The sequence below is a fragment of the Cervus canadensis genome, chromosome 18, assembly GCF_019320065.1.
Source record: "Cervus canadensis isolate Bull #8, Minnesota chromosome 18, ASM1932006v1, whole genome shotgun sequence".
Taxonomy (NCBI): domain Eukaryota; kingdom Metazoa; phylum Chordata; class Mammalia; order Artiodactyla; family Cervidae; genus Cervus; species Cervus canadensis.
In genome coordinates, this window is record NC_057403.1 from 20,908,694 (window position 1) to 20,932,303 (window position 23,610).

The following is a 23,610-nucleotide window of genomic DNA, read 5'->3' on the forward strand; positions in this document are numbered from 1 at the left end:
CCATCATCAACGCCCGGAGCTTGCTCAACCTCATGTCTATGGAATCGGTGATGCCATCCAACCATCTCATCCTCTGTTGTCCCCTTCTCCTCCCACCTTCAATCTTTCCCAGCATCTGGGCCTTTTCTAATGAGTCAGCTCTTCGCATCAGGAGGCCAAAGTATTGAAGCTTCAGTATCAGTCCTTCCGATGAATATTCAGGACTGATTTCCTTTAGGATAGACTGGCTGGATCTCCTTGCACTCCAAGGGACTCTCAAGAGTCTTCTCCAACACCACAGTTCAAAAGCATCAATTCTTTGGCCCTCAGCTTTCTTTATGGTCCAACTCTCACATCCATACATGACTACTGGAAAAACCATAGGTTTGACTAGATGGACCTTTGTTGGCAAAGTAATGTCTCTGCTTTTTATTTTTTTTTTTTTCTTTGTTTTTTTTTTTTTTTTGTCTCTGCTTTTTAATATGCTATCTAGGTTGGTCATAGCTTTTCTTCCAAGGAGCAAGTGTCTTTTAATTTCATGGCTGCAGTCACCATCTGCAGTGATTTTGAAGCCCAAGGAAATAAAGTCTGCCACTGTTTCCATTGTTTCCCCATCTATTTGCCATGAAGGGATGGGTCAGATGCCATGACCTTAGTTTTTTGAATGTTGAGTTTTAAGTCAGCTTTTTCACTCTCCTCTTTCACTTTCAACAAGAGGCTCTTTAGTTCCTCTTCACTTTCGACCATAAGGGTGGTGTCATCTGCATATCTCAGGTTATTGATACTTCTACCATATAGGAAGGAGTAGGGCAGATTTGTAGCTTTTTGAGAGCTGCATGGCCACCTGATGCAAAGAGAAAAGCCAACTCATTGGAAAAGACCCTGATGCTGGGAAAGATTGAGGGCACGAGGAGAAGCGGGTGACAGAGGATGAGATAGTTGGATAGCATCACCAATTTAATGGACATGTGTTTGAGCCTGATCCGGGAGATAGTGAAGGGCAGGGAATCCTGGTGTGCCGCAGTTCATGGGGTCACAAAGAGTCGGACACAGCTGAGCGACTGAACAACACTGTTTGAAAACATTTTTTTTTAATCAAAACAATAGACATAGCAACAAATTTGTAGGGAATAAATTATGATTAAAAGCTGCCCAGGGACTTCCCTGGTGGTCCAGCTGTTGAGATGCCACACTTCCAAGGCAGGTGGCTTTAATTAGTTACTACCCATTTCCCCCCTCCCTTCAGCCCCTCAGTTCAGTCGCTCATTCGTGTCCGACTCTTTGTGACCGCATGGACTCCAGGCCTCCCTGGAGTAGCTTTTCTTCCAAGGAACAAACGTCTTTTACTTTCATGGCTGCAGTCACCATCTGCAGTGATTTTGGAGCCCAAAAATAAAATCTATCACTCTTTCCACTGTTTCCCCATTTATCTGCCATAAAGTGATGGGACCAGATGCCATGATCTTAGTTTTCTGAATGTTGGGTTTTTTTTAAGCCAGCTTTTTCACTCTCCTCTTTCACTTTCATCAAGAGGCTCTTTAGTTCTTTGCTTTCTGCCATAAGGATGGTGTCATCTGCATATCTGAAGTTACTGGTATTTCTCTCAGCAATCTTGATTCCAGCTTGTGGTTGATCCAGACCAGTGTTTCTCATGATGTACTCTGCATATAAGTTAAATAAGCAGGGTGACAATATACAGCCTTGACGTACTCCCTTCCCTATTTGGAACCAGTCTGTTGTTCCATGTCCAGTTCTAACTGTTGCTTCCTAACCTGCATACATGTTTTTCAAGAGGCAGGTCAGGTGGTCTGGTATTCCCACCTCTTGAAGAATTTTCCACAGTTTGTTGTGATCCACACAGTCAAAGGCTTTAGTGTAGTCAATAAAGCAGAAGTAGATTTTTTTTTTTTTTTTTTAGAAGTAGATGTTTTTGTGGAACTCTTTTGCTTTTTCGATGATCCAGTGGATGTTGGCAATTTGATCTCTGGTTCCTCTGCCTTGTCCAAATCCAGTTTGAACATCTGGAAATTCACAGTTCACATACTGTTGAAGCCTGGCTTGGAGAATTTTGAACACTACTTTACTAGCGTGTGAGGTGAGTGCAATTGTGTGGTAGTTTCAGTATTCTTTGGCATTGCCTTTCTTTGGGATTGGAATGAAAACTGACCTTTTTTAGTCCTGTGGCCACTGCTGAGTTTTCCAAATTTGCTGGCATATTGAGTGCAGCACTTTCATAGCATCATCTTTTTTTTTTTTTCATAGCATCATCTTTTAAGATTTGAAATAGCTCAACTGGAATTCCATCACCTCCACTAGCTTTGTTCCTAGTGATGCTTCCTAAGGCCCGCTTGACTTTGCATTCCAGGATGTCTGCCTCTAGGTGAGTGATCACACCATCGTGGTTATCTGTGTCATGAAGATCTTTTTTGTACAGTTCTGTGTATTCTTGCCACCTCTTCTTAATATCTTCTGCTTCTGTTAGGTCCCTACCATTTCTGTCCTTTATTGAGCCCATCTTGGCATGAATGTTCCCTTGGTATTTCTAATTTTCTTGAAGAGATCTCTAGTCCTTCCCATTCTATTGTTTTCCTCTATTTCTTTGCACTGATCACTGAGGAAGGCTTTCTTTTTTTTTTTTAAATAAGGAACGCTTCACGAATTTGTGTGTCATCCTTGGGTAGGGGCCATGCTAATCTTCTCTGTATCGTTCCAATTTTAGTATATGTGCTGCCGAAGCGAGCACTGAGGAAGGCTTTCTTATCTCTCCTTGCTATTCTTTGGAACCCTGCATTCAAATGGGTATATCTTTCCTTTTCTCCTTTGCTTTTCGCTTCTCTTCTTTCCACAGCTATTTGTAAGGCCTACTCAGATAACCTTTTTGCCTTTTTGCATTTCTTTTTCTTGGGGATGGTCTTGATCCCTGTCTCCTGTACAGTGTCACAAACCTCCATCCATAGTTCTTGAAGCACTCTGTCTATCAGATCTAATCCCTTGAATCTATTTGTCACTTCCACTGTATAATTGTAAGGGATTTGATTTAGGTCATACCTGAATGGTCTAGTGGTTTTCCCTACTTTCTTCAATTTAAGCCTGAATTTGGCAATAAAGAGTTCATGATCTGAGCCACAGTCAGCTCCCGGTCTTGTTTTCACTGACTGTATACAGCTTCTCCATCTTTGGCTGTAAAGAATATAATCAATCTGATTTCGGTGTTGACCATCTGGTGATGTCCATGTGTAGAGACTTCTCTTGTGTTGTTGGAAGAGGGTGTTTGCTATGACCACTGCGTTCTCCTGGCAAAACTCTATTAGCCTTTGCCCTACTTCATTCTGTACTCCAAGGCCAAATTTGCCTGTTACTCCAGGTATTTCTTTTGACCTCCTACTTTTGCATTCTAGTCCCCTATGATGAAAAGGGCATCTTTTTTGGGTGTTAGTTCTAGAAGGTCTTAAAGGTCTTCATAGAACCATTCAACTTCCCTCCTCCCTTCAGCCCCTGTGAAAGTGAAAGTTGCTGTCATGTCCGACTTTTTGTGACCCCATGGACTATACAGTCCATGGAATTCTCCAGGCCAGAATACTGGAGTGGGTAGCCTTTCCCTTCTCCAGGGGATCTTCCCAACCCAGGGGTTGAACCCAGGTCTCCCGCATTGCAGGCGGATTCTTTACCAGCTGAGCCACAAGAGAAACCCAAGAATACTGGAGTGGGTAGCTTATCCTTTCTCCAGCAGATCATCTCGACCCAAGAATCGAACTGGGGTCTCCTGCATCACAGGCGGATTCTTTACCAACTGAACTATGAGGGAAGCCCCCTTCAGCCCTTGGTAACCACTAATTTACTGTCTCTATGGATTTGCATATTCTGGACATTTTATGTAACAGAGGTCACACGGTATGTGTGACCTTTCATCTGACTCTTTACTTCATATAATGTTTTCAAAGCTTATCCACGTTGTAGTATGGGTCAGAACCTCATTCCTTCTTATGTCTGAGTAATATTTCATTGCATGGATTCAGCCCATTTTGTTTACCCACTCGTCAGCTGATGGACATTCGGGTTGTTTCTACTTTGGGGCTATTAGAGGATTAGTGCCGCTGGAATCATTCATGTCGAAGTTTCTGCATGAGCATGTTTTCAATTTTCTTGGGTCTATGCCTAAAAGTGGAATTGCTATGCTCATTTTTAAAGGGATATGAAAATCTACTCCCACAATATCCCCTTTCTTTTGCATTTTAAAATTTTGATTCAGATAAAGTCCACTCGTTTTGATGTATAGGTCTATGAGTTTTGATAAATCAGTCATCCGACCACCACAATTAAGATACCAAATAGATCCATCACGCCTCCCAAAATTCGTATTATGCCTGCCTTGCAGTCAATCCCTCCTGTTCCCCTAGACACCAACAATTTGCTCCCTGTCTAGTTTTCCCTTTCTAGAAAAGTCTCCCCATTAAAAAATCTCAACCAGTAATTAGAGTTGTCCTAAAATGCTGTCTGTGGGCTGGCTGATGCTGGAGGTCAAGACAAGCAACACCCCCCATGCTCATTTCTTGCTCTAAACTGTAGACCAGTATCTAGAGAACCTCTGCTGAGAAAAGACAAAATTTGTCTCCACTTCCCGTCCCTCCCTTCAGCTTCTGCTGTGGTCTGACTCTTGCTTCCTCTCCTTGTTACATTTGAAATCTTAAAGGAAACCTATCTCTTAGAGTGAGGACCTTGACTTGCATCCCAACCCTCCCAGCAAAGGGTGTCTCAAAGGGCCTGTGAATTAAGGAGTGGGGTTTAGGCTCCTTATGGAAATCTGGGATTTCCAAGCTGCACCTTTAAGTGTTTACTTGGGGTGGCGAGTGGCCTATACCACACATGAACAGGATTGGAGTCCTTGGGTGGGTGTGGTCCCAAGAGAAAAGAAGACTCCGGGTGGTTAAAGGCTCTTAGGAAGGACAGGGATTGGGAGTGTTTAGGGAGGGCTGATCTCTTGTCATTCTGGGTATAAGGGGATGCGTGTGAGAGCTTGCTTCAGTGGAGAGGTGTGTGGGTAGCAGTGTGTAAAGTCTAAGGAACGAAGGGTAAAATGATAGAGGTTAAGGACAGGACTGAAAAAGGGGATCCAGAGGTGGCTGATCTCTGGGGGAAGCTGGATACAGCTATGGCCTTGAGCAGTGCGACTTTGGGCAAGCCTTCTCAGCCTCAGTGAGCTATTCTGCAAAATGGGTACAAGCATTCTTCTGCCAAGATTGTGGCCAGGACTCGCACACACTGCAGAGTGACAGACCCCAAGGGGAAGGGCACCTTGAGTGTCAGCAGCACCTGAGCTAGTTTCTGGAGACTGGGATCCCAAGAGCAGCACATGAAGGTTCTAGAAATGTCTGAGGGAGGAAATGCTGGGTTTGGGGGGCTCCCTAGGGTGCAAGGATGACCACCCTCCTGCTGTTAACACTTTTCCCTCCAGCCAGATGCATCCACTGGTCCTACACCAGACATGAGCTTGCCCAGCACTCAAGGACACTTATGAATCTCGTCTGGGCTTTAGATGACAAGATCATTTTCCAAAATGAAAGGGCAGAGACTGTTCAATGAACGGAGCAATCTCACTTTGGTTGAAAAAACTCCTGTGGGAAAGGCCTGGTAGAGGAAGACCTGCAAGGACAGAACCCAGGGATCGCTCTGAGAGGCAGGACTTCCAGTCTTTATTTTTACAGTCTTTGCCATATTTTGCAACTTTTAGCTCTGGTTCTCCACACTGCACAGGGTCTGTTTTTCTGACTCAACGTTATTAAAAACATAGCTTGAAAGGGCCCCCCTGCCCTCCCTGTCAAGTCCGAGCTCCAGGCAGGTCCACCAGGCCTGGTTGCTCTGACCTCCGCCCACTCTTCACACCCACCGTGTACACCGCTGCCTCCCGGCTTTTGCACTTGCGGTTTCCTCTTCCTCTCCACCCTCCAGCCTTCAGGTGGCGGGGGAGGGGGTGTTCCTCACCGCCTTCTCTAGACTGGGTGCCTAACTTTCTCTCACTCACACAGCACTTCATTTCCTTTGGGTGTCTTATACACTTTGCAATGGGAGACACGTGCCGCTGAAGCTCCCAGGCTTCAAATTTGGTTTAACTCAAAAGGAACGCGGGGATTTCCATTCAGCCCGCTAACGTGGCGCCCTCCGGTGGTCGCCGCTCACATTCCGACTTGCGGCCACTCAACCCGTTGACAGCTGTGCGTTTGCCTTCCATTCAGACTTCACTCTTAACGAGAGACCACACCAAACATTCCGAGCCCAGGCTTTCAAAGCGCAGTCATTCCGGAGCGCACGCCATTCCCGGGCTCCTGGGCTCCGGTGCGGTGAATGAATGCGCCACACGGCCAGTCGCGTCCAAGCCCCATTTATTTGGTTTCCCGCGCTCAGGCCTGCATCACCGGCCGGGACTTCTCCGCCTGCAGCTTCACTCCGGAGCCCGCGAAGCCGGTACCGCCCTGTAGGAGGAGAGGGTGCTGTGGGGGTTCCCTAGCCGCGGAGGTGAGGCTGGGCCCTGGCCCCTGGCTTGATGGGGGCGGGGGCTCTGGAAGGAGGGCGGGGTTACCCGAAGGCCAGGGGGCGGGGAGGAGGGGCGCCACTCACCCGCTGCAGCACGATGATGTCGCGGTCCGTGAGCTTATCCCCGGTCACCGGGTCCACCATGTCCTTGCGAATCAGCTTCTCCACGCACTCCAGGGTGACCACGGCCCCACTGCGGTGAGGGTGAGGGTGGGAGGTGAGGAGTCGGGGCACCGCCCCAGAGAGGGGGCCACACCCGCGCCCGCCGTGTCCGGCAGGTCCCCGGGCTGTCCTCTTGGCTACTCACGAGGGGCGCAGCACGGCGCAGGGCGTGGCGTTGCTCAGGCTGTCGCGGGTCACAGCGCACACGTAGCGCTCACTGCGCGTGATGAGCCCCACGCGGTCCACGGAGCTGTCCAGCGGCGTGAAGCGCACCGGCGTCAAGTCGGACATGCGCAGCGGCTTCCCGGACATGGGGCAGGTCACGATGCGCGACTGGGGTGGGGGAGGGAGGCAGGGTCAGCAGGCGGGGCTCGAGCCGGGTGCTGGGAGAATAGGGAGGAGGCCTTCAGGACCCAGGTTTGGGAGGGGGGCAGGGTGTGAACCTGGCCCTCTCTGGCAAAGAGGGCGCAAGGGCGCCTGCTGGGGCAGGGGCTCACCGGCTTCTCCAGCTTCGTGGCCTTCGCCTCGGGGGTCAGCGACGGGATCCAGAAGCTGGGCAGCGCTTTGTCCTTGTCCTTGCCTGCCGGGCCCGCACTGGACCCGGGTTGGGCATCATCTGCGGGGGGCAGGGGCTGGGATGCCGCACCCACGGAGGCACCTGTGGGACCCCCCGCCCATCTGCAGGCTCATCTCTCTCTCTCTCACCTGGGCCGTTCCCTGCCGAGGCGACCTTGGGCGTGAAGGGGTTGAGGGGCCGGCTCACGATGGCCGCCTCCTTCTCCAGGAAGCCCCGCACGTGGTCCTGTGCCGCGGCCCGCTGCAGCGCCTTCTGCTCCTCTTGCCGGGCGCCCCTCTGCTTCTCGTAGGCCTGCAGGTGGCCAGGGACCAGTGAGCCAGGCACCCTCCTGTGGGCTGTGGGTTTGGGGCACCCTAGGTAGGGGTCAGGGTGGATCTCTGAATTTAAAGGAGGGCAAACCAGGACCCACGCAGGGGACACTCCGGGCAGAGGCTCTTAGTGTTTGGTGCAGGCTGGTGGCCGCACAGTCATCTGCGGTGTGTCTCTGCTGCCTTCGCTGGTTCCTCCCACCAACCGTAGGACACCCGAACCATTTCCCTTTTAGCTGGTTTGGGACTCGGTGGCTTCTCCATCCCTTGGCAGCAGAGTGGTCAACAGCTTGGCTGGAGACAGACCACCAGAGCTCAAACCCTGCCTCTGTCACTGATGAGCTCTGTGGCCTCTAGAAAGCGCTGTGACATCTCCTGGCCACAGTTTCTTCACCCATAAAACGGGCTCACCTTCATCTGCCGGGCAATTTCCTTCTTCTGGTGCAAAATGTACTCTAGGATTGCTTCCCGCTCATAAAGGTAGCCATCTGGGCTGCAAAGAGAGAAGAGGATGAGAAAGCATGGCCAGCAGTTAACAGCCACCCTCCAAACATCAGCTCCTTGTCCTGGAGACCCCCTAAGCATCTTACAGGCAGCAGCTCACTCAGGGCTCTGCTTAGCTCTCTGAGGTGACCGCGCCATTTTAACTCTCCTGGCTTTGTAATGTGCTCCAACGCATAGGGGAAAATCTTGTGCCATAAAGGGTTAGCTCAGGAGGCCAAGGTTATCCACACCCTGCATATTCCAACCAAAGGACTGGCCTGTGCCTGGCTCCTGGGAGGGTACTTCTAAGCCCTTGGAATGTCCTGCCTGGTAAGGGTTTGCCTGGGGGGCATGGCTTATGTGGCATCAGCTGGATCTCTGCAGTCAAGTGAGGGAAGTGAAGTCGCTCAGTCATCTCTGACTCTTTGTGACCCCATGGACTATAGCCTACCAGTCTCCTCTGTCTATGGGGTTCTCTAGGCAAGAATACTGGAGTGGGTTGCCATTTCCTTCTCCAGGGGATCTTCCCAACCCAGGGATCGAACCCAGGTCTCCCACATTGCAGGCAGATGCTTTACCATCTGAGCCACCAGGGAAGCCTCTGCAGTGAAGAGGCAGACAGTGGGAAGCACTTCACGAACTGTTATTACGGGCTGGCAGTGTTCCAGGAGCCTCTATTATGAACATATTCTCTTCCACACCCCATGAAGTATACTAGGATCATGCCCAGGTCTCAGAGGGGAACACCGAGGCTCCGGGAGGGCAGGTGGCTTGTCTAGGGCGCCCTGGCTGTATAGCCCCTCCAGCGGTTCCCTTGCCCTTTGCCCCCCGGCCAGCCCACCCACGTGCCCAGCTTACGTGACGACGGGGTCGTGGCAGGGCTGCAGCGAGAGGCAGCAGCAATCGAAGTCCTTGACGGCATCCCGGCTCAGTCGAATGTTCTGGGTGCCGTAGCCTGAGGCCGCTGGGGACAGGAACACACAGAGGGATGGGGAGCCAGGGGACGTGCCCCTGTGCAAACCCGGAGAGAAAGGCACAGCGAGGACCCAGCGGAGGTGGGGGCGCGTGTCCAGTCAGGAGCGTGTGCCCGGGGTCTGCGCGTTGGGGGCGGGGCACACCCACAGGAGGTGTTCATCCCCAGAGGGTAAGTGACAAGACAGGCTCTGAGGCAGCCCGAGGGCCAGCTCGGCGAAGAGGCTCGTGGCTGACTCCCCTCGGGCCTTCTGGCTCTGGGACCAAGCTCAAGCGCCCGCACCTCTCTGGGCCTCAGTTTTCCCGTCTGGAATACGGGCTGACAACACTGATTCCTTCCTCTGTGGGTGTTTAGGAGGCTTAGATGAATTCAAACAGGAAGGCACTTCATGTACAAGGCAGGGAAAAGGTGGCTGGCTCGTGTGGGCCATCATGTTATGATGCTATGACCATCAGTCACGTGGGCTGTGTTAGCACGGTCAGCAGAAAGACACACACAGCAAGCTCAACCAGAGGGGCAAAGCGAGTGCCCTGGGCATTTTGGGGTTCATCTGCCCCCCTGGCAAACCCAGTACCTGTGTCCTTCTTTTTCTCATGGTAGGTGTAGACGGCCCCCGCTGTGCAGTTCTTGCCATGCCGTGTCATCCCGGCGGGGAGGAAGGGGCAGCTGCAAGGCAGCAGTGACCGGAGGGAGCCCACGCAGAGGGGACTGGACCTTTATGGACCCCGATCTGACCTGATGGGGAAGCTGGCAGTGGAGCAGGGGAAGACAGTTTTGCACTCATTAGATGGTTAAGAAAAACCTCTACCCTCAAAAGAAAAAAACCAAAAAGCACTCCATCTTGAAAAAGACCTGAGGTTTGCTTCTGGAAGTGGTGTTGGAAGGGGCACAAGTTGCGAGTTATCCTGAGATGGTGGAAGGAGGGTTACGTGCAATCTGATGGGAAATTCTAGCATCCGAGGCGATGGGTGGGGCGAGAACACGCATGGGAGACCGAAGCGCCCGGCAGATGCTCTGGGATTTCGAGCATGTGTGGATACTACACGCCCATTTCAACTGAGCACGTCTGGATTCGCTTAGGTGCAGTATGCCTGTTGCTCAAATTGTTCCCTCACGTATCACTCGCGTTGGAATAAATTCCGAGTTTTCAAAAACAAGTGTTAGAGGGAGAACTGAGTGCACATGGAATTCTGGTGAATCAGCAAGAAAAACCCAGCTACCCCGACCGGACAATGAGCAGAGCGTGAGAACAGGCGGTTTACAGAAGCAGCTCAAAGACAGGCAGCTGGATGCCTCAAGCTCTCCTCACAGGAAAACCACGAGACATCACTTGACTCCTCTCTCCAAGGTGGCGGGCGGCACTGTGAGCGCTTGCTAAGACCAGGGTGAGGGTTGGTGATAGGAACCCTGCAGGTTATGCTGGGGAAACACTGGCTGGGGGGACTTCTACAAAGTGAGTGCAGGCAATTCTGCACTTGTGTGTGTGTACCCCAGAGACGACGCCCACTAGGGAGCACATGTGAGGATGTTCGCAGTGATGCTGTTTATCCTGGAGGGGAGCTGAAGGCAACTGACTATACCGCCCTGGCGGAATGGACAGTGACTGCCCACCAAGGAAACCATCCAGCAGTGAGATGCAACTGACTGGGTGTGTACAGAGCATCGTGGGTGGGCCTGAAAACCACAATGCTGGGTGAAAAACAAAACAATCGACATGTGCACAAAACATTGTAAACACCTGCAAACAAAAGGATCATGCATATAATAATGGCTGCCTGTGTAAGGGAGGGGACTGACGATGGATGCATGCATGCTCAGTCACTTCAGTCGTGTCCCACTCTTTGAGACCCCATGGACTGCAGCCCACCAGGCTCCTCTGTCAATGGGGTTCTCCAAGCCAGAATACAGGAGTGGGTTGCCATGCCCTCCTCCAGGGGATCTTCCCAACCCAGGGATTGAACCCACATCCCCTACATCTCCCACACTGGTAGGCAGGGTCTTTACAGGCTAGTGGAAGGCTAGGGGATTACAAGAGTAATCCCCTTTTAACGAGAGTAAATCAATTGAACAAGCTGAGGGTTGATGGGATCAATGGAGTGAGACTTTCTGCCTGGCCCTGGCTCTCTCCTCGCTGTGACTCTGGACGGGTAGTTCCCTTTCAGAGCCCTTTGGTAGGAGGTGCGGAGAACCATGGGCTGTACCTGACGTTAACTGGATGGCTGTGTGGACTAAATGAGGTCATACACAGAGTCTGGCATATGGAATGTTCAGAAAATACTCTCTCCTGTTCTCTGGCTGCAAGGAGGATCCAGAAGGCAGGGGTGGGGGCACCACCAGGGACTCCCAAAATATAAAAAAGCAACTTCATCTTTATTTCCCTGGTTTGTGATGCTTTCAGAAACTTGCCTTTCTCTTTCAAAACATAAACCTCTCCTGGAACCTATGGACCTTGCACGCCCCCTACTGGCATCTTCCTCCCAGTAGGTACATTGACAGCATAGATGCACAGACCCGTAAGGATGCAGTTGATGTGTTTCGGCAGATGCACACACCCTCCTAACTACTGCCCCAGTCGCGATGTGGAACATTCCTGTCACCCCAGCCGCAGCCACTGTGCTGCGTGTAGAGGCGGACCTTGGTGAAACACCCCAACTCGACCCACGGCCCCTCCTCCAGCTTCCCCTCACCCCCCAGCTTTGGAGCAGGTGTCCGGCACCTGCCACCTCCCCAGCTCACCGGCCACTGCCCTTCTCTGCCCTGGCCCCATGGCTTCCGCCCCCATCCCCCCACCCATGATCACTCGTGAAGGTCGAGTTCACCTCCAAAGGGACAAATTCCCCACTCTATTCTTAGTTGTCAACTGCCTTGACCCTCCATGGTATTTGGCACTAGGCTGCTTGTCTTGTGGCCAAGCTCTTTGGCTTTGTGGACTGGGATGTTTTCTCTCTGAGAGGAGAGGAACTGCTAGAGAGGGAGCATTACTTCTCTGGGTTGTCATGGGAATAAGCACAAGGGACACTGCTTGACCCCTGACCCCTGGGCCAACTCCCCGTGGCCTCATCTCATCAATCATCCAACTTCAGCCACCCTCTGGGGTCTGTTCCATCAGCATCTCCGCTTTGGAGAGAGGCAAACGGAGGCACAGAAGTGAAGCCATTTGCCTAGGCCAGTGGTTCTCAAAGTAAGGTCTGCCGAGACCCCAGGGGTCCCTAAGATACTCTCAGGGGGTCCACAGAGCAATTTCCATAACACTAATATGTGTTCGCCTCTGTTCTTCTCATTCTCTAGTGAGCATCTGGTGGAGTTTTCCAGAGGCTGTGTGACTTGTGCTTGTGCAACCTTGGCTTTAAAACACGTCCGGTATACAGAGTGAAAGAAGCCAGGTACAAAAGGCCCTATTGTTGATTCCATTTATATGAAACGTCCAGAATGGGCAGATCCATAGAAACAGAAAGACTGGTGGCTGCCACCCACTGGGAGAAGGGAGGACGGGAGTGGGGAGTGGCTGCTAAGGGGGATGGGGTTTCTTTCTGCAGTGATGAAAATGTCCTGAAATCAGAAAGTGGAGATGGTTACAAAAATACTGATTATATGAAAAACCACAGTTATATACTTTAAATAGATGAGTGTTTTGTTATAAGAATATTTCAATAAAGACCCTTTCATGTCTGTTTTCATCTTATATTGTAAATCTCTTTTTCCTTTGGCCACACCTGTGGCTTGCAGGATCTTAGTTTCTGGACCAGGGATTGAACCCGGGCTTTCAGCAGTGAAAGTGCGCAGTCCTAACCACTGGACCACCAGGGAACTGCCCTGATATGGCAAACTGTGATAGATCGAACTTCCACAAACAAAAGCTTTTTGGAGTCCTCGGGGATTTTTAAGATCCTGAGACCAGGAAGTTTGAGAACCACTGACTGGGGTGGGCAGGTTTATGGTCTCCTCAGTTAGGACAGGCTCAGAAAATAGAACTACTACCATCTGCTGTCACTAGCACTTCAGAGAGGGCACGTCCAAAGTAAGAGCAGCTATTATTTACCAACCTTCCCCTCTTAGAGAGAAGAAACCAGGCCCATGGGGCCCCCCTGGCAACGGAGCTGGACTTGAACCCACTCACCCAGGCTCTAGAGCCGCCCCCCCTTGGTCACGTGACAGCTGGCAGTCCTCCTGGGGAGGTCACAATCCGAGAATAAAGGCTAATCCACTCCCATGCTCCTACGAAATCTTCAAAATCCACAGTCTAGCCCACTCTTTTAATATGTCTCGATTCAGACAACAATTTTCGCTGGAGGAACTTGCCCTGCATTTAGGTTTCATAAAATTTACAGGAGCAAATGTACACTCACATGTCCTGGTTGTGCCAGACATACTTAAAAGTTTTCCAGGGACTGAATCCAGTTTGGTGCCTGAATTTAAATTAATTAAGTGATTTAAAAAAAAAAAAATACAGTCCCTCAGGGCCCTGACACAAGTATCAAAGAGTGCCACGGCCTCTAGGAACTTGTGGCTACTATGTTTAAAAAACATGACCACAATACCATGGATGCATTAATAATTCCTTATCATCATCTTCTATCCAGCTGTTATTCAAATCTCCCTTATTATCTCCCCAGGTCTTTTTCTCCAGTCAATTTGTTTGAATCCTCAATCTCCTGAGGTCAGAGATCCCTCTGAGAACTAAAGAATGAGAAAACTAAGGAAGAACTAAAGGATGCTACAAGTCCCCTCCCGAGAGGAGCATGAGGTCACATGGATGCTGCTGGCTGTCCCAGGGGGCTGGAGGCCTGTGTTAAGGGAACCCAAAGGGCCAATTACACTCAAGGAACTCACAGACAAATATAGGAAGTATCGGAAGCAGGAAGGAGGGAGGCTCCCTAAAAGCAAAAGGGAACATCTGAGATTTTTCTATTAATAGTGATTGGTATTCATCTAAGAGGTTCGGTAAACCCAGCCCTGTTATAAGCATTTTATACATGTTAACTGCACTGAATCCCAGGGCTTCCCTGATAGCTCAGTTGGTTAAGAACCTGCCTGCAACGCAGGAGACCCTGATTCGATTCCTGGGTTGGGAAGATTCCCTGGAGAAGGGATAGGCTACCCACTTCAGTATTCTTGGGCTCCCCTGGTGGTTCAGACGGTAAAGAATCCGCCTGCAATGTGGGAGACCTGGGTTTGATCCCTGGGTTGGGAAGATCCCTTGGAGAAGGGAATGGCTACCCACTCCAGTATTCTGGCCTAGAGAATACAGTCCATGGGGTTGCAAAGAGTCAACTGAGCGACTTTCACTTTCCACCGAACCCCACAGCACAAATGGCTGCTATAAACAAGGAAACAGAGGCAGGGAGAGGTGCCCAGTGCAGCCGGGGGTTGACCCAGGCATCTGCATCTGTGGCCGAGACCATCGCGGGTGCCGCCTGGCTGCAGGTGGCCCCAGGCCCTGTGCTGACTCTCAGTGTGGAATGGGGCAGCTCCTACAGGCCTGGCTCTGCTCCTGGAAATCCCTGTGGGCCTGGGCCTCCCTCTACCCGGCCCTGGAAATCCCATCCGCTTCCTCCTCCCAGGCCCCATCAGGAATTGCCTCCTCTGGGAAGCCTGAGGGAGGCATTCCTGATGCTCTGACAATGCCCTGATTTACCTCCACTACAGCCATCTCAGAATTTCCCCCTCCAGACTAGGAGCTCCCTAGAGGTGGGGCCTGGGCTGGACTCCAGGCTGGGTCCCAGCACTGCCTGGCACCTGGGGGTGGGGGCTGGGCACAGAGATGGCATGACAGTGTCAGTTAACGACTTCCAACCATAGGGCCGGGGGTAGGTGTGTAATCAATGAAACGAACCGTCCATCCAGTCAATGCATCACAAAAGCACTATAAGAACAGAAATGACTGGACTTCCCTGGTGGTCCAGTGATGGGAAAACTTTGTGTTCGCAATGCCGAGGACCCAGGTTTGATCCCACATGCCACCATGAAGATCGAAGATCCCATATGCCACAACTAAAACCCACCACAGCCAAATAAACAAATAAATACTTAAAAAAAAAGAACAGGATGGTGTGGAGGGGGACACTGTTAGAAATTAAGAGGAATTTAAAAGACAAAACAATGATTTGAATTGATTCTGATTCAAACAATTGATATTTTTATCAGGGTTGCTTTTGTAAGTGTGATGATAGTATTGTGGCCATGGAAGAAAATGTTCCCGCTTTTTTGTGTGCCTATACGCTTTTTATTTATTTATTTCTTTTTTAGTTCTACCACTTTATTGCTACCAACCCATCTCCCTCCACCCTCATGCACACATGCTCAGTCATGTAACCCCATGGACTTCAGCCCGCCAGACTCCTCTGTCCATGGATTTTTCCAGGCAAGAATACTGGAGTGGGTTGCCATTTCCTTCTCCATATACGCTTTTTAAAATTTAAAAAAAAAAAAAATTGTTGAAAAATTTTTTAAAAGTTGAAGTATAGTTAGTTTAGTGTTGTGAAAATGTCTCTGCTTTTTACACATGTATCCTAAAATATTTAGGGGTGAAATGTCACAATAGACAGACTTTGCCTTATATATTTAGTTTAAAAAAATGCCCAGCCAGTATGGCAAAAATATTAATAAACAGAAACTCTGGCCATATGAATTTTTAATATTATGATCTCACTTCTATGTAAGTTGTGTTAGGTAGGAATTTAGACATGAGCAACCAGGGGAAGACTGGCTGAAAGGGATGCAAGCGGTCTCTAAACTCTGAGACACACCCAGGAGAGGTCACAGATATGCTACAAATATAACCACAGAGACTTTTGAACTCCTGCACGTGTATCCTATTCACACAGTGGATACAAAATGACCACAGGGGCTTCTCCAAGTAACCTTATCCGCGGTTAGGCAGTTAGGAGCCTATTAAGACATAAACAACACAGCCTGCGGCTATACAACTTATAATTATCATTTGGCCTGAGCGTATGCCCATTTCTATTCCCTTTCATTGACTGGTGGTGGGTACAAGCCCTACTTTGAACGGGGCAAAGGCAAAAGGAGGAGACTGGGAGTGTAAAGAGGGAAGCCAAGAGGGCTTGACAGGAAGGATGAGGAGGACTCCTATGGGAGTGTTGGATTAATAAAAGATTATCCGCTTGAGCTGAATGGAGCTGTAACTTGTCTGTTGTTCTACACCTTTTCGTCCATAGCTCCAAATTTTTGTTGCCACGAGACAAGAACGGGAGGAAGAGAAAGAAACTAACCTGACAGGTGGGACATTTTCATAATAAAATATTAAAGTAAAACTGCTTTAAGGATCCATCAAGACCTGAGTTCACAACGAATCAGCAGCACCATCGAAGTGAGAACCTAGGACTGCCTAACCCCAAAGCTCCACAGAGGAAAACGTTAACCTACAGCAACTCCAAGACGGAAGGGCCTGTCAGATGTGCAAGGAGGCAGCGGCGGCGACTGCACAACCCTTCCCCGCCCTCCCCATCACGGTCTGGGAAACTGAGGCCAAGAAAGGGCCCACCCTTTCTTGAGGGGTTGCTCCTCATTCAATATCACTCCTTGGACCTCCCCCAGGAGTCCCAGTCTCTTCCGTGCCCTGGGATCCGTAGCCCATTCGTCTGCACTGGAATTAATACTCTGGGGAGAACTGCCGGATGAAGGTTTGGCTACCTAAAGGGATTTCCGGCACCTCCAATTCGGCTTCAAACTTGAGGCACCTAGAGGGCTCTATTAATGACTGCCAGGAAGTCAGATTTCAAAATCTTGTCCCAGTCTCCCTCAGGACCACAAGACTCTTGCCCACGGGAAGGCAATCGCACTAACACTATTCTTCTACCGCCTAGAACTCACCTCACAGACGACCCCTCCTTCCTCGGTGGCTACTTCAACAGTACTCCTACACCGGAAAGGAGCTCTGTTTTCCCTCTCCGCTCCGCCGCTTCCGCCCGGCGAAGAGACCGGAAGTAGTTCTACCCCTAGTGGCGGAGATAGCTCTTCTGGCTTGGTAAATTCTCCCTTCTTTTTTTTCCTCCCTCCGGAAACGTGAGTGGCAACTCGAGGGTTCCGGTCGGTGAAACGGGCGTGAATAGGGGGCGTGCTTAGTAAATACTAGGCGTTTCCCTGGATGGGCCTAGGCTTTGCATCTCTTCAAGCCTGTGTTTAAGGACTAACCACTTTGCCCAGAAATTGAAAAGCCCGCTTACCAAAGTGTGTATCATCCACTTTTCTGCCGCAAAAGAAGAGACAATAGAGAAGGGACGGCTCCTCTGTCCCCACTTTGTAAATGGAGCAGTTGAGAAATCGGAAGTCAGAGTCTTTCAAATTGTCTCAGGAAGCAGGAATTTACTGCGGCATACCTACCTATCTCTAGGGACTAAGGCATATGTTCCCCTCCAGTTTCTAGATAGCTAGATATCTAGATGTTCATTTCCGTAGCTCAGCCTGGCGAGCTTTCTGGGGAGAGGGGGGAATTGGATAGGAGGGGAGGAGGCGCCTATCCAACACCCTGAGTGTCCCCATGGTGTCAGGAGACCCAGGCTCCCTTTGGGGCTCTGGACGTTATACCCTTAATTATAAGGTCCCTTTATTTATCTATGTATTTTTTTCATAAGGTCCCTTTAAATACTCTGTCCCTTACCTGAGTCCCGCCCCAGGCAGGTAATAAAAAACCCCGCCCCTCTTGCCTGGAACCAGGATTGTGTCGGCTTTAATGAACAAAGTACCCTCCCGTTCCTCTCCCCTCCCCTCTCCCCTGCCCCTCTTCACGGCTGGCCGCAGTTAGCCGAGGAGGCCCCGATTAAGGAGAGGACAGTACTCACAAGTTTAGGCAGGTAAGTGAATGTCCCTGGAGGCAGAGCTTGGCTTGGGGACCTTGGTGACCTGGCTTTGGGCTCTTCTGGTACCCAGAAGTTGGAGCCCCCAAACCCAGGAGTCCAGGATGACTGCCCCCTCCCTCAACTGCTGGACCCCAGGATATGTGCGTCTAGTTTTACTTCTTGTATACTCTTTGATCTCTGTGGGTGGAAGGGTTTCCCTGGTGGCTCAGGCGGTAAAGTATCTGCCTACAGCACAGGAAACCTGGATTCAATCTCTGGGTCAGGAAGATGGCTTGAAGACGGGAATGGCAACCCACTCCAGTATTCTTGCTTGGGAAATCCCATGGACAGAGGAGCCTGATGGGCTACAGTCCATGGGATCGCAAAAAACTCAGACACAACTGAGCAACAAATGCTGTAGGTGGATGTGGCTATGGGCACAGAGAGATAGGTATATACGTGGAGATTATCAGGAAGAAAGTGATCCAATCCATGGACATGTTTACGAGCGCCTGCTATGTGCCCAAACCCGTGCTGGGTGCTGCACACACAGCTGGGAAAAAGATAAGTTCCTGGTTCTGGTCTCTGGAGGGACACTGCGTTTGCTGAAATCCTACCTCTGAATCTTGCAAACTGTGTGAACTCGGGCAAGTTCTTTTACTTCTCTGTGCCTCAGTCTCCTCCTGTATCAAACGGAGATAATAATAGCACTGTGGTGAAAATGAAACTGAGTTGATAGAGGTAACTGACCTTGAACAGTCTCTGGTCCAGATTACAGGCCACGTAAGTGTCTGCTCTTATAATTCATGGACCACAGAGTCTGATCAGGGAGACCTGGCCTCATTCTTCAGTGGCTGAGGCACTTCTCATCTAACCACACCTGGTTCCTAGTGTCCACAAAATATGAGGGGCCGCCCCTCTGTGCTGCTGCTATACCTGGGATTGGCCACCTGCCTGGACACACCACCCAGTGGGAAGCAAGGCCTAGGTGAGTGTTGAGGGGAAGAGCCAGAGTCCAGGCAGCAACACCCACCTTCCTCTGGCCCAGGAGAAACCCTGCCTCCAGTCGCCTCCTCCCCAGGACCCCATAAGGACTCTCCATCTCCTTAAGTTCAGGCTCCTTCATGTCCCCAAGGACTTCCCTGTAGCTCAAACGGGAAAGAATCTGCATGCAATTCAGGAGACCAGGGTTCGATCTCTGGGTCAGGAAGATCCTCTGGAGAAGGGAATGGCAATCCACTCCAGTATTCTTGCCTGGAGAATCCCATGGACAGAGGTGCCCGGCGGGCTACAGTCCATTGGCTTGCAAAGAGTCAGACACGACTGAGTGACTAACACACACACACATACACACACACACATGTGTCCCCAGTCCTAGGAGCCCTCCGTTTTCTGTCCCTTATGTCTTTTGGACTGCCCTGGAGGCTCAGACGGTAAAGAATCTGCCTCCAATGCAGGAGACCAGGGTTTGATCCCTGGGTCCGGAAGAACCCCTGGAGAAGGGAATGGCTACCCACTCCAGCATCTTTGCCTGGAGAATCTCATGGACAGAGGAACCTGGGCAGGCTACAGTTCGTGGGGTGGCAGACTCGGGCACAACTGAGCGACTAATGCCCTGTGTGTCTTTTGGGCCCAGAGGTCTTCCTGGACTCCCCAGAGGCACAGAGCTTCCTGGGCAGCCGTAAGCGGGTTCCAAGAGCCAATTATTGGGACCTGGAGTTGTTCACTCCAGGGAACCTGGAGCGGGAGTGTCGAGAGGAGATATGTTCCTGGGAAGAGGCGCGAGAGTACTTTGAGGACAATATTCTGACGGTGAGGAGTCCCCGGAGGTAGATTCAAGGGGTCCCCAGAGGAGTACCCTCTAGGACCTGGGGGTGGGGTCCTGCCCCTCAACTCCGTCTGCCTTCCTGCCTCAGAGACCAGGGTGGGCTGGTCTGGGGGTGTGGAATCTTCCAGTTGATGCTTTTCAGCCTTCACTCCTCCTGCCCATTCAAGGATCACTTTTGGGAGAGCTACGTCTACAATGGCAAAGGAGGTGAGTTGGGAGAGCTCTCTCATCCTGTACAACTAGGGCAAGGCTTTACCTGGGAGGCTGAACCACCATCCCCCACCCCAAACTGGCTCCCTCCGGACTCCATGCCCCATGAGTTACTGGAGGAAGTTGTCAAAGAAAGCCCTTCCTCTGAGACTGGAGCCCTCGCCTCAGGATCCCACCACGCCTCACTGAAGGGAGGTCCCCTGTCCCCGGGAAGGGGGACAGTTGGAAGGAGAGGTTACAGCCCTGAGGCCTCAGACTCGGAAGCCCTGGCCCACCTGAGCCCATCTTGGAGTCCAGAGCCTCAGCAGCTTGGTTGCTAAGGGGGTTGCTCCCTAGCAACGGGGCCGGGGTAGGCCAGTTGGTGGAAGCCTGTGTGTCTTCACCTGCTGGATCAGCCCAGTCCCAACCCCAGCCCCTCCTCTGAGTTCTGAGGCCCAGTGGTGGCTGCAGCCTTGTTGCTAAGGGGGGGGGGTGCTCCTTAGCAACCAAGCCTGGCCAGGCCGGACCAAAGAAGCCAGCAGCACTCACTACCTGGTTGGTCCCCCCTCCCCCACAACTCCATCCTGGCTTCGCCCTGGTTGCTAAGGAGGCCTTCTCCCTAGCAACCACACCTAGCCAGGCTCAGGACCCAAGGCCTCCTGCCCACAGGAGGACCCCCCTCCAGGTACCAGGCATCTCACCCCCCTAGTGGCTTGGTTGCTAGGAGTGTATCCTTAGCAACAGGCTCTAAGTCTGGGCTAGAATCCTCACATTGGTTGCTAGGGGAGGTAACTGGTTTGCTACAGGCCTATGAAGGCCTGGTGGCTTCTTGAATCTACCTGAAACGTGTCAGAATCAGGAAGCCCCACCTTCTGAGTGCAGCTTTTTGTGAAGAGGGCCAAAAGCCTGGGATTTACTGTTTGAGGAAAGTCCCCTGCTACCCAGTCCTAAAGGAAGCTTCCCAGCAGCAAGACCTAGCAAGGCCTCAGAAAGCCAGGGTCCTCCCTGTGCCCCACCCCCCTTTTCCTCAGATATGAAACCTTGATTGCTAAAGGCACTTCACCTTAGCCAAGGGTTCACATGAATCCTAAACCCCATCACTCTGTGACTGATGGGGGATGTCCCCCTTGATAGATGAATTTTTCTGACCTGTCTGGTGAGGCCTCACCCCTCTGTGGGCTGGCTGGTAAAAGGCACTGCATTCCAGAGGGGACAGGATTGCCAGATAAAATACAGGATCGCTCCCCGCCCTACACCCCCAGTTAAATTTGAATCTCAAATACACAGGGATAATTTTTTTTTGTAGCATATCTCATATATTCCATGAGACATACAAAAAAGTTACTCATTGTTTATCTAAAACTCACATTTAACTGGGTCTCATTATTGTTTGCTAAAATCTGGCAGTACTGAGCGTGGGGACTCAGAAAATTATCTGCTTGAGCTCCCTACCCTAACTAAGCATGTCAACTGCAAACATCCCCCCCCACCCCCCACAGGACGTGGACGAGTGGATGTCGCAAGCCTGGCTGTGGGGCTGACAGTAGCCATTGTACTCATTGTCCTGGCCAGCCTGGGAGCCTTCTGGTATCTACATGGCCGTCGGGGCCGCAGGCAGCATTCCCGTCCTCAAGAGTAAGGGGGCTTTGGGGGCTGTAGGGCTTTAGAGCAGGGTGAGCAGGGGAGGGAGGGGTCATCCTAAGGAGATGGACCAGATCGGGGGCAGGTGGGCACTGCTGAAAGATCTGAGGAGACTGTCCTGTGAAGAGTCTGTGAGATTCTGTGTCCTGTTGCGGCATCGGATTATATCCACAGTGCTTGGCACCAAATAGGGACTCCATCAATATTTGCTGCCTGGCTGTCTTTGCAGTACCCAGTTTACAAGTGATCTTCATCCTGTGGATGCTGTATCTGATGAGGCTGCAGCCTGTGGTCTGTGGGTGTCTGTGGGATGTCAGTTTCCGGGGTGACAAGACGAGGCTGTCTTTGTGTGTGTCCGTGTGAGTTGTCTAGGTGTGTGTTTCTCAGTGGCAAAGTGTAAGAGAGTGCCTGAGCATCCGCCTCGAAGTGGAGTGGATTTGGAGGTTTCCAGGAAGAGTTTATTGGAAGAGTGGATCTGGGAAATTTGTGCCTGAGTGTTTCTCTGTTGTGTCTGTCTGTTTCTTGTGTGTGTCTGCCTGCTTCTCTGCAGGGCTGTCTGTTTCTCCATGACTCTGCCTGTATCCGGGCACTTGTGTCTGTGAATGAGCCTGTCTCCGCAACTGTTGATTTCTGTGACTGTCTGTCATTGCGTGGTGCTTTTCTGTCTGTAGAGTTCGGTTGAAGGTGACCCTCTTTTTCCCTGGTCCATCTCCCTTTCACCTCTGTCCCCCTACCATCCTCAGAGTCTCTGTCTTCCTAAGTCTGACCTTTTCCCAGGGCGCTCTCTCCTGTAGGTTTCCCCTGCTAACAGTGCACCTTCTGTCCCCAGTGTCGAGCTCATTAGGCCCCTTAGTGATCTGAGCCCGCAGACGCCCCAGCCTCCACCCCCACCCCCAGGCCTCCCCACCTACGAGCAGGCGCTGGCGGCCTCGGGGGTACACGACGCACCTCCGCCCCCCTACACCAGGTATGGGGCTGGGCTTCGGCCTGGGGGCGGGGCGCTGAGGGGAGGGCACGGCCGGGGGAGGGGCGTAGGCTTAGGGGCGGGACTTAGAATTTTGAGCTTATTAGCCAGGTCGAGGCTTGGAGAACGGGGGCGTGGCCCAGCCGTGTGTGTGTGTGTGTGTGTGTGTGTGTGTGTGTGTGTGTGTGTGTGTGTGTCTGTGTGTGTGTGTCTGTGTGTGTGTGTGTGTGTGTCTGTGTCTGTCTCTGTGTGTGTGTCTGAAATATTATAGGAGGTTGGGCCGTGTGTGTGTTTGTGTGTGTGTGTGTCTGGAATATTATAGGAGGGTGGGTCTTGAATCCAGAGGGTCCGGGATTGGCTGAGACGCCCAGGGTGGGCCGGAGTGGTCTTGGTTGATGGGGCAAAAACAGCCGGGCCTTTGACTCCGCACTGTTCTCCTCCCCTTGCAGTCTCAGGAGACCCAGCTGAAGAGCGGCTTCGGAGCGGAGCCGGGGTTCTCTGAACCGTGCCCCAGATTCGCACCGGATTCCGGAAACCCCCAGGCCTCTTAAACTCCGGAGCTGAGCTTGGAGGGGTGATGGGAGTAGGGGTCGTCCGGCCCGAGGCCTACTCTACCACACGTGTTTCCGCTGCGTACGGATACAAGCAAGTTCTCAGGCAACGTGTTCCCGCATCCCGGCCCATCGCAGGCCCCCACGGTCTCCTGACCTGGGGTATCCGCCAGCCCCGTACCCGGGGTAGGAGTGCGTGGAAACTTGGACCCAGGAGCGCAGTCCGGGTGCGCAGACTCGCGTGTGAGCGGGTGTGACACGGCCATCGCCCTCAGTGTCACGGACCACGGACACGCAGAGACTCGCCTGTGCACACGCGTGTTTTCCTGCGCTCCCCGTGCGCGCACAGGAGCACTCTGCAATCCAGGAAAAGATGGGGGGGGTGGGCGTATTTGCAAGCGGGCTCGGTTGGGGGCAGGATCGCGCTGCACCTGGGGGACTGAAGTTGAGCTCTTTCCCCAAATAAAAACACCTTGGAAAAGAGATGCAAAAGAGTGAAATAATGCAAAAATTAAAAAAGAAAAATCATATAAACTGAACTGCGTTCCCGGGCGCGTCTGCGCACGGCGGAGCTGGCTTTCTGTACAAACGCTGCACCCTACACCCCCAGGCCCTGCTAGCGCCCTGTG

The 23,610-nt window shown here is 51.6% G+C and overlaps 2 protein-coding genes and 1 non-coding gene across 4 annotated transcripts; 1 reads left to right on the top strand and 2 right to left on the bottom strand.

Moving 5' to 3' along the window:
• Positions 1-2,615: 2,615 nt before the first annotated feature.
• LOC122421778 lies at positions 2,616-2,722 on the bottom strand. The gene has a single exon (XR_006263595.1). It is a non-coding gene; the product is annotated as a U6 spliceosomal RNA (small nuclear RNA).
• A 2,930-nt stretch (positions 2,723-5,652) lies between these two features.
• On the bottom strand, positions 5,653-16,975 carry LOC122420306 (nitric oxide synthase interacting protein). Its single transcript, XM_043435327.1, has 9 exons — positions 16,844-16,975; positions 9,585-9,757; positions 8,896-9,001; positions 7,966-8,047; positions 7,375-7,537; positions 7,167-7,285; positions 6,815-7,002; positions 6,592-6,700; positions 5,653-6,446 (listed from the first exon to the last, which is right to left on the bottom strand). The coding sequence occupies exons 2-9, from the start codon at positions 9,652-9,654 to the stop codon at positions 6,375-6,377; spliced, it is 909 nt and encodes a 302-aa protein (XP_043291262.1). The 5' UTR covers positions 9,655-9,757; positions 16,844-16,975; the 3' UTR covers positions 5,653-6,374.
• A 692-nt stretch (positions 16,976-17,667) lies between these two features.
• On the top strand, positions 17,668-23,464 carry PRRG2 (proline rich and Gla domain 2). 2 transcript variants are annotated; one of them, XM_043436709.1, is made up of 7 exons: positions 17,668-17,823; positions 18,626-18,796; positions 19,445-19,620; positions 19,804-19,843; positions 21,325-21,460; positions 22,296-22,433; positions 22,880-23,464. In XM_043436709.1, exons 2-7 carry the CDS (start codon positions 18,712-18,714, stop codon positions 22,896-22,898), a joined length of 594 nt encoding a protein of 197 aa, XP_043292644.1. In that variant the 5' UTR covers positions 17,668-17,823; positions 18,626-18,711; the 3' UTR covers positions 22,899-23,464. The 2 variants fall into 2 exon arrangements, with proteins under 2 accessions (XP_043292644.1, XP_043292643.1); XM_043436708.1 differs by having other exon boundaries at positions 18,700-18,796.
• The last annotated feature ends 146 nt before the right edge of the window (positions 23,465-23,610 follow it).